The 10,536-nt window shown below is 33.2% G+C and overlaps 1 protein-coding gene across 1 annotated transcript; it reads left to right on the top strand.

Moving 5' to 3' along the window:
• The first annotated feature begins 404 nt into the window (after nt 1-404).
• Nucleotides 405-4,655, top strand: LOC134275211 (group XIIA secretory phospholipase A2-like). The gene is made up of 4 exons (XM_062757468.1): nt 405-689; nt 1,584-1,651; nt 1,905-2,070; nt 3,616-4,655. The coding sequence occupies exons 1-4, from the start codon at nt 476-478 to the stop codon at nt 3,921-3,923; spliced, it is 756 nt and encodes a 251-aa protein (XP_062613452.1). The 5' UTR covers nt 405-475; the 3' UTR covers nt 3,924-4,655.
• The last annotated feature ends 5,881 nt before the right edge of the window (nt 4,656-10,536 follow it).

The raw sequence follows: 10,536 nt of genomic DNA, 5'->3' as shown, positions 1-10,536 counted from the left end.
TGTCAACGAAAATCTTAACTGAATAAATGAACTGGCATTAAAAAATCCTCAACTCTAGTAAAGACAGAGGATAGAAAAAAATACTTTAGACATACATGTATTAACATGGTGATGATTGTTTTACTCTGCCGTTCTCCTATTGACATATTAACAAAATATACTGCTCTTAAAATCTTGTTTAAAAAATGTTTTATCACTTTAATTTGGAAATGAACTGACAAAAGTTTTTTCAATAATAGTGAAAAGTAATGGGCCTATTTGTCCTACAGGCATTGCGAAACGCGAGATAACCGGGGCTGAAATCTCGACGGCCAATGAAAAACAAAGACGTAGCTGTTAAATTCCTTCTCATTCAAACGTTTTAAGACATTTAAAAGAAACAATTTAAATCTCGGTACGTGCTCAAACGCGGATGGTAAACAAACCCGTAACAACATGCTCCATTGCAGACGACTAAGAGAAAGTGAAAGAAGCCATGGCCGTGAAAAAATGCATCGTCTTTATGTCTTTGTTGTCACAGGTGCTTGTCCAAATTCAGGGAAATTCCCGTGACCTTTTGGACGAAATGTTACAGGATGGGGAAGCCGGAAACATGGAGGGAATGTTTGACAAAGTCGGAGACATGTTGGGGGAACTTGTAGATTCATTAGACACCATCAACAGTCCATGCAGATTTAAGTGTCCAAACGGTATGTGTAAATCTGGCCTAAATCTGTTTCTTTTAAAAACTCACGACCATTAAAAAACTTGCTACATTCTTTGAAAAAAACTAATAATGGACAAATAGAACAATATTTATTAAATATATCTATTATTTATTACCCAGTAATAAAAATGACGTGGCGTGTTACACTGTATATACTGGATAGTACGTATTATCAAATATATTATATTACTATAAAAGCTGATATACGTATTTGCCATTTTAAATGAATCAAAGAGATTGGAATCAAGTTCTTTAAACTAGTCACTCAAATACAGTATTACAATGTCATGCAACTAAGATAATATACACAAGTAGACATAAAGATGTATAAGAAGTGATATTAGTAAATTCTAAAAATTATATCTCCAGCTTTCATCAATAAATTAGGGACAACAGAAAATCATTGTTACGTGCATTAGTGTGTAAACCCTTTACAAAATTATCATCCCCCATTTTTTCATTGAAGGCTCTAAAACATGACATTTTATAGCCATATCACAAGTAAAATATGTGTACATGTACTTTAAATAAAACCCCAAAACAACAGGAAGAAAAATACATGGAGTCAGAGACATATGTATAATATGTACATTTTGTCTAGTAGTAAGCCCATTAAAAAGGGAAAAGATAAAAAAGAGTATGAAGTGATTTTAACAGTCTGTACCGTGTACTGCACTGGTAAGTTGTCAACTGAACAAGTGGACGAAAATTTAAGTAGGTCAGATGCAATACTTGGAATCTTAGTGACTTGTGTATCTATATAATTTGTTACGTGAATAGGAATTTGTCCCCATTTAACCTTGATACGCTATATGCTTCTGTGATTTCATTTGATAACGAGTAATAGTATATTTAAGTATTTTCAATTTCATTTTAGGAGTGATACCTAAAGAACGAAAAAATCACATTCGATCAAGTAATGGATGCGGAACATTTGGGATTGAGGTACACGTCATTTTTTGTCTTATAAGACTGCAAGAGTTACAGCGCTTTGTTCGAGAATCCGAAATAATAATATATTAATCTTTAAATCTGAGTAATTTTATCAATTTCAAACTGATTGTATTAATTGGTAAAAGTTAGAAAATATATTTGAAAGGTTAAACAGAGGATCAACGGTATTGAAGTCATCCCTCATCCAAAATTTAACAACAAAATATGAAATTAGAGTATAAAATAGAGATTAATTCTTGTATAGATTGACACCTCCTCTGTGCCTTTAATGACCTCGTGTTGTGATGAACACGATTTCTGCTATGACAAGTGTAACAACGACAAAGAAAAATGTGACAACGATTTCAAAACATGTCTACTAAAGATGTGTAACAAGATGAAGAAAGGGCTCCAAAGCGACGAATACGAGGGTAAGTGTTAAAATTAACGATCTGATTCATAAAGTGTAGCAAGTAGATCTTTTTTAAAAAGCTATCCGTCTTAAGCAACAACTGACCTATACCTAAGTCCTATCAGGACTCAGGATATATTTATTATTCTTGAGAATATCTTGGCTTTGTATTTATTCATTAGTTTTTAAATTTACTGGCATAAGGCCTGCAAACTGAAATGTTTGACCAGACGCTCGACTTCGACTCTGCTGCCGAAATCATTCGACAAAACTCGGCTGATTCCGTCAACTTCTTCAAGCAATAAATATAAAAAGAATAAATACAAGTTGTCGAGCTTGCATGATATAAAGATCAATTCTGTTTACAATGAAAATATATGAAACTTTTTTAATGACTGCCAATTTCACCTGTTCCTTTTGTCATATTTTTTACGATTGAAAATCTTGAAAAATTGTTAAGTCGTACGAAAATTAGATCATCAGTAAATTATCTCCCTTGCCTTGAGCGGCATTTCAACCAATGAAATAATTGCAATTTCCACCAATCACAAAAGAGAGGAAGTTTATATTCCGAAGACTGTAAAAACTTCAACTATGAATAACATCTTCCAATACAAGGAAAACGGTAAAAATTAACGAACTGATTCATAAGGTGTTAAAACTAAGGACTGATTCATAGAGTGTTAAAATTAACGCTCTGATTCATAGTGTAAAAAGTACTACTGGATATAGAAGTTCCCTGATTAATTATACAAGGATGTATATCAGAAACAGCTTGAATTGATAAGATACGTATATTATTTATCAACCTACAACGGAATCAATCAATTTTGAATGTATTTATATTAATAAACAAATATATTTTTAATAAATAGCAAAATATATTTCATTATATTATTTTCCATAAGGTTAGTGTTTCCGAATGTGCTTTCCATATCAACCAAAATTAAATGTAGAAAAACATATAATACTTACCTTCCTTAATTTCACCTAGGCAAATACCGATAGACATTCGGAAGAAAATGCATATTTCATAGTTAATATTGAATTTGATTTTTTTTTTTTACATTTGTTGACGCATAGCCGTATCTTTAGGAAAATGGAAAAAAGTGGAAAGAAACAGATAATCTAGATTTTACAAAAACAAAAAAATTACACATGATAAATTTATTAGTCTTCTGCTTACATGTACACACTAAAGACACGATTTCCTAGGACATATTTTGCCTCGGAGTTATTCCCCGTAGCCCATCTTGTAGGGCAAAGAAGTGTATTTTCCTCTTTGAGCAACCAATTGTAAACATGCATGCAAGAAATATATGGGGGGAAATATTTACAGTCTTAAAATTTTGAATTAATAGATACTTCTACAAACGTATATCCATAAGAAAAATAGTATTCTCTTTACCTCAGCTTCCAGTATAACACATTGAACTTGTTGAATAATAAAGTGAATTCAAGGGACCCGGGAATGTTGACCTACAATATGGCGGCCATGGGGAATAACTCTTGCTTAAATCACCTCAATGGAAAACACTCTATAGCTATTGATGTTACATTTTAGGATGTAAGGCCACTGCAGAGTTGATGTTCACAGGAACAAACATGTTGGGCTGTAATTCTTACAAAGAGGCTCAGGCAAAAGCTTGTGACTGTGGTTCTATAGACCAAGATACAGTAAATGATGACAAAGTGAAAGTGAACTCAGGAAAATCGACCTTGACCCACGAACGAAAAATCGTGAATGCTGAACCCATACCGGGAACAGAAAATGCTAGTGCTAGAAAATCTAAGAAATCTACCGAATCAGAAACATTATTAAAGGCCACTAAACTAAAACAAGAGGGGGATCATCGACACGATGACTTATGAAAGCAATTTGATTTATTATTTCATATTGTCATTCCATACTTTTATTTTTCTGTTCTTTGCATGAAAGTGTTCTGCCGAGACAATACTGTTCTGCGGAGACAATACTCTTTCTGAAATCATATTCTCTCAGTTAATCTAGTAAATCAAGTCCACTATAGGAAAACTAGATGTACTTGTAACGTTTGATGGGTAAAATACCTTTTTCTAGGAAGTGCCTTTACATGTTAGTAATTGTTTGTGATAAAATACTCTTAAGTTAAAAGCATGTTCTAATACATCGTTAACATTGAACCATTCTTCTTTAAGACATTGTGCAAGCCATTGTTTTCCGTGTATTTCTGCACTAACAGTTCAGAGTAGATATTACTCTGCCTTGAAATGACGAATATGATAGACAGTATTGAACAAAGTCCGCATAATTGCATAGAACACAATACGCATGATTACTTATAGCAGTATTACGCATTTATTGATTGTTCTACTCATTTACTTTGTATTAATTATCATGATTATTCATTTATTTTTTACACCCTTTTCAACGCAAACTTATATGTACCCTCCTACATGCACGTACAAGTGTAAATAAACAGAAACAGCACTTCGTCTGTTCTCTCGATGGTCCGTCCAGTTGTTCACTCTTGTGATCTTCCAGAATGCCATGGATTGTTACTTTATTATTGATTGTAATTGATTATTTCACATTTAATAAAATAAAGTATATGAATATAGAAATTCTTAGGTTCTTATAAGCTCACATGAACCAAAGGATCCAGTGAGCTTTTCTGATCTTAATTTGTCTTTCTAAACTTTCTAATTGAGAAATACTGAAATTTGGGTGTGTGTTTTTTATACTTACTAAAATTCACTGGGCAAGAAAAAATAAAACTTGAAAGTATTTACATTTTCCTGACATGCATACGTATAGTACTAGCTGCAGAATTGTTGCGTTAAGGTTTTATTTACAGTGTATAAGTAATTGGTCAAATGACCAATACATCACCTGATGTAGTTCTAGTGTATAGATCCTTTTCTTCAAATCATGGTCCCAGGGGTAGTGTGTAAATTCGGAAATATAAAACTTGGCTATTGTTCTGTTTGCCATTAAAGAAAAATTGAGTTCGTTCTATTTGAAAAGTGTACGTGTATATCAATTAACATCAACTGAATAGACATTAGCTTAGCAGAAGCAGATGAAATGAACATTTTCCACACCAGTATGCTAGAGTTACAACCTTAAGGATGCAAATAAATGTATGTAATAGAATCGATATTATAATACATTAACACATTAATTAATATGAAATGTAAATGTACGTGTTTTGGTCTGTTTCACTAAACAGAGAGTGTACGTTATCCATTTTGAAAGAAAAGTAAGTTGGTCTGATTATCAATAATCAGAAATATATGTAAACCACTTTAACTACACCGTGCTCACTGGACAAGAGGATAAAATTCTATGTCCAAAACAAATCTTCTTCAAGGTAAATGTAGTATACTATCTGGAAATACATTGTGTGTTAATGTCTTTTTATAAGTTTTACTGAAAATGATCAAATTATTTTAAAATACACATATACAAACCCTCTACCAAAACTGTGAAAGTTATGGTCCCTAGGTCAAAAATATCAGACATCAAAGTAGAACTGTTTATCATATTTTGAATTTAAAAAAATATTCTTGAAGAACATCCAGCATCGAAATTTTTAAAATTACGTCTCCATCTTCCAAGTTAACGGGTGGGGCTATGTAATGTTTATTTATTAGTACACTAAAATTAAAACGTTGAACGGTATCTTTAATCTTCAACAACCAGAAAGCTGTTTGCCTGATTGACAACTCTTTGAAAGTAAATTCGATATTTAGAAATGAAGTGCCAGATCAAGCGCCTATGCTTTATCAATTCTAAAAGTACTACTTTGAACATTATTTTTTATCTTGAACAACTAGGAGACAAATTGTTTGCATGATTGACAACTCTTTGTAAGGTTTTTTTCTCATTTTTAAAAATGAAGTGACAGGTCAAGCGCCTAATATTTTATGCCATATCAATTTCCCGCGGCTGTCATATATTTGACGTCAGTGGTCGTGGGAGGGGATTATGGAAATGAATATAAAAATTTTCACGTATTTTATATCAATAAATCAGCAAGTTTTATTTTAAGAACAAGGGCCTTTTTGAGGTCTTTTTTGGCCCTGGGAGTTTCTGAAAAATCAAAACTGCTGAGTTTTTATTATCATTTTGACTCTTTGTAACCGCGTACTATTGACCATGACGTAATTTTCTCTCTAGTAAATGAATTAGGACGTCATAATAAAAGGCGTCATTTCTCCATATCATGTAAATTGCTTTAAGAATGGCCATAAGTTGTAGTATTTTTTCACTATTTCATATAGAGGACAATTTCCGATTCAAAATTTTCATTTCACTTAAAATTGAAATATTCAGTTTTGTAAATAGCCAGGACATTGACAGCAAATGGATATGTTGGGTAAAGTGACGTTTCCAACAGTCGCATACCCTACAATCTACACGGTGATTCCTTAAATTGAGGATCCGTGAAATAAAACTGTTTAAAAGATATACATGTATTAGGGTGGTCAAGGTTAAAGATTGGAAATTTGTTGGTCAAACTCCAAGGTCAAGAGGTCAGATTTGGTGGTACGCAAAGAAAGGTCTTGTCACAATAAAATATAACTGTGAAATATGAAAGACTTAGCCCCACCAACTCAAAAGTCATGGGCAAGGTTGAAGTATTGGGGACAAACAGATAGACGGACGGACATACATGGCAATTGATAAATACTCCGGAATCTTATTCCGACTGAAAGGTCTTGACACAACGAAAAGTGACTTTAACCCATATTAAGTACAGTATTAAAGCTCAAAAGTCCAATAAACAATAAAAAGTAAGAGCAGAGCAAACACGGACATCCAAATCATCAGAGGTGGGAGCAGGTGTCATGGAGGAGTGAGCATCCCTTGCCGACCGGTCACACCCGCCGAGTGCGCCTTGTCATGATCGGGAAATAAGGGAAGAATCCGTCGACAATTCAAAGTGTAAATAATGGCCTAACAATTAGTATTGAAAACGTCAGTTAGCATTTGACTCAATGATAAATTGATGCTTACAAGGTCATTGTATCGACCATAGAACTTACGAAATGATGACTTTAAGGTATTTCCATCCTCCTATGATGTCATACATGTATATAGGTTTTTCTAAAAACTGTTATTAATTTAAGTTTATACCCAATAGAATAAAAGTTTTGAAAGAATGCTTTAATTTCATTAGGTGTAATGATAATATTGTTAATTAAAAGAATTTTAAATACAAAATTATATTTTCTTTATTTACGCAATCTTTCAAACGTGTCCACATGGGCAATAACTCCTCAGGTATCTTCATAATTATAGGTACTTTCTTCATAGTACTTCTAATGCAAAATAGTTTCCCTGATATTCACAATTCAAAATGAAAGAAAAAGTGAGCTAGCTCACATACCCCACGCTCCCCCAAAACTTGACGGTGAAACACATAATGAAAGGTACAGTGCACTTTAAATACATAGTATAGATCAAAAAGGGCAATAATTGCAAAAAAAATCTTCACATCAAAATGTCTTGCATATGAGGACATTTAAATGTGGAATGAAGTTTCTAGATAAATAATGGAATCAAAATTTCTTGGCATTATACAAATCCAAACATTAATTTGAAGTGGTTGGGGGGAGGGGAGAAATTTTCTTGAATAATAGGCAAAACTCTTTGGGATAAAATGATGGAATGTGTCCTAAATATCTGCATAGGTTGACGTAACTATGTACAACAGTTTAAGAGGAGTGGTGCTGACAAACTGTTCATCTCTATATTCAAAATATGGCCAAAAAGTCTAAGTTGGAAAGTGTGGAAATTCCCGGAAAAATAAAGGAATCGGAATTTCCTGGTAATATGCACATCTACACATTGTGTCCTCAATACCTGCAAAGTTTGACGAAATTCTGTGCAGCGGTTTATGAGGAGTTGCGCTGACAAACTGTTCATCTCTATATTCAATTAAGGTATGGCCAAATGCCTAAGTTAAAAAGTGCGGAAATTTCCGGAAAAAATAATGGAATCGGAATTTCCTTGTAATATGCACATCTACACATTGTGTCCGAAATACCTGCAAAGTTTGACAAAATTCTGTGCAGCGGTTTATGAGGAGTTGCGCTGACAAACTGTTCATTTCTATATTCAAGGTATGGCCAAATGCCTAAGTTAAAAAGTGCGGAAATTCCCGGAAAAAATAACAGAATCAGAATTTACTTGTAATATGCAAATCTACACATTGTGTCCTAAATACCTGCAAAGTTTGACGAAATTCTGTGCAGCGGTTTATGAGGAGTTGCGCTGACAAACTGTTCATCTCTATATTCAAGGTATGGCCAAATGCCTAAGTTAAAAAGTGCGGAAATTCCCGGAAAAAATAATGGAATCGGAATTTCCTGGTAATATGCACATCTTCACATTGTGTCCTAAATACCTGCAAAGTTTGACGAAATTCTGTGCGCCGGTTTATGAGGAGTTGCGCTGACAAAAAAAAAAAGGACTGACTGACTGACTGACGGACTGACGGACGGGTCAAAAACATTATACCTCCCGCAACTAGTTGCGTGGGGTATAATTATCTCATAAGTAGCACATATTTGGAACTTTCAGCATCAGAATGAAGCATTTGAACCAGTGTTTACATAATGTTTATATTTATTGTTTACAAAAATATGCGATTTTTTTTATGTTGACGTATACTTTTGTTTATTTTTGTGTCACATCCAAAATAATATGACAACCTTTACATTTTTGGCAATATAAAAACATGTGCTGCCCATAATGAAAATTTTGTGAATTCCTTTGGTGGAGCATTTTTATTTGATAAGTATTTCATTATGCTACCATGATTAAAAATATCGGACCATTAGGTACAAAATATGACCGTTATACATTGAATACCTTAATATAGTTTTAATTGACCAACTAAGTTATTGTACAAAGTAATTTGAATTTCAAAGAAATCTCTCAAGGTGAAAATATGCATAATCTAATATCTCTTTATTTAACTATGAATTAAAATGAATTACTAACGGCAGAAATTGTGAGAAATTATTTTTTCCTACTTTTCATCAAGGGCAGATAACTCTTCAAAAACCTTTAACTTGCAAAATGACCGTCTTCTTACACGTTATCAGTCTTTTAAATTTGGTTCATTTCACTTATATTGTTATCTAAAAATGCGTTTATCTAGTTTAAAATTATTTTAAATTCTTCAAAATCCTACATTATACATTGAATACCTTAAATAAAAATGTGTAGTCTTGTACTTTGAATCATTAAAATTGTGAGGGCGGACTGACCTTAAGCGAGACTGCTGAAATTTTTGTTTCATCAACTTGTTTGTCAGAAATTTAGCTCGTTTTAGAAATTGTACAAACGAAGAGCATGCTCTTGCATATCGCATCAAGAGATATAACCTTGTATGCAAGTGATGAAGGTACATGTATATTGCTGCATAAAAGGGGAAGTTGGCTATTGAAAAGTCATCAAGTTTATCATAAAGCTTGGTTGTTTGATTACCATTGCGTCTTTTTCAAGAAAAATATCCAAATATGAAACAGATCTGTCAGACTCACTGTGATATCTTTGATCTCAAGCTCTCCGGGATACAACGTTTTAACATAAGAATGGAAATAACCATTGTTATATTAACCTATTGTGTTTGTCGTGATTTACTGTATATAGCTTCTCCACAGGCACTTGTTTCGCATACGGGGCACCCCTACTTATTTTTACCACAAGGTACCTAACTCAATTTCAGGCATCGAATGAGATACACCAATTTCCGGTTGGGGTAATAGAGATGTAGGATAAAACCAGAAACATCCGAGTATTTCATTCTGAGGTCTCTGGTTTTATCCTTTATCTATAACCCCAACAGGAAATTGATTTATCATATCCGATGTCTTATTTTGTATCGAGATAATTTCTGAGGAATAAATGAGTGTTTTACAATAAAGAGTCTCGACCAGAGACTTCTGAAACGATTTGATTGACAAGAAAAAGAGTTAGGTACCTTTTGGTAAAAATAAGTAGGGTGCGAACAAGTAGGGTGCCCGGTATACGAACAAGTGCATGTGAGCTTCTCTCTTTTCTTGATTGGTGAGATGAAAACTTGATAGTCATTCTCAGCAATATAGATTCTCTCTTTTCTTGATTGGTGAGATGAAAACTTGATATTCATTCTCAGCAATATACTATTATATTTACACTTCCACTCCTTTATATATCAAATCAAGATTAGAGACCGATACCTATAGGCGAACTCCTCAGCTTCAAACATATTGCTGACAAATCGGCAAAAAAAAATATCAACACTGTCATTTAATAAATTTTGATCATGAATTTCAGACAATATTTTGCAGAAAGTGTTATCTTGAAAACTACAATCATCTCGAAATCCTACGAGCGGGGGCCACAAGCTTCTTCTCCCATAGTTATACATGTATGTCTTCGTGTTTGGATTTTTCCTCATTTAATTTTATAAAGTACATTAACTCATTCACATGTTCCCAATAAACA

This window comes from Saccostrea cucullata, unplaced genomic scaffold (assembly GCF_032062105.1).
Source record: "Saccostrea cucullata isolate Sc308-1 unplaced genomic scaffold, CSIRO_AGI_Scuc_v1 ctg456, whole genome shotgun sequence".
NCBI classification, from domain to species: Eukaryota; Metazoa; Mollusca; class Bivalvia; order Ostreida; family Ostreidae; genus Saccostrea; species Saccostrea cuccullata.
This window is presented reverse-complemented; position numbering and strand designations above follow the sequence as displayed.

Bases quoted from the DNA above. Each gene is read 5' to 3' on its own strand.
- LOC134275211 (XM_062757468.1), top strand. From the start codon at position 476: ATGGCCGTGAAAAAATGCATCGTCTTTATGTCTTTGTTGTCACAGGTG. The intron at 690-1,583 runs GTATGTGTAAAT...ATTTCATTTTAG, and splicing joins CAGATTTAAGTGTCCAAACG to GAGTGATACCTAAAGAACGA. The intron at 1,652-1,904 runs GTACACGTCATT...ATTCTTGTATAG, and splicing joins GCGGAACATTTGGGATTGAG to ATTGACACCTCCTCTGTGCC.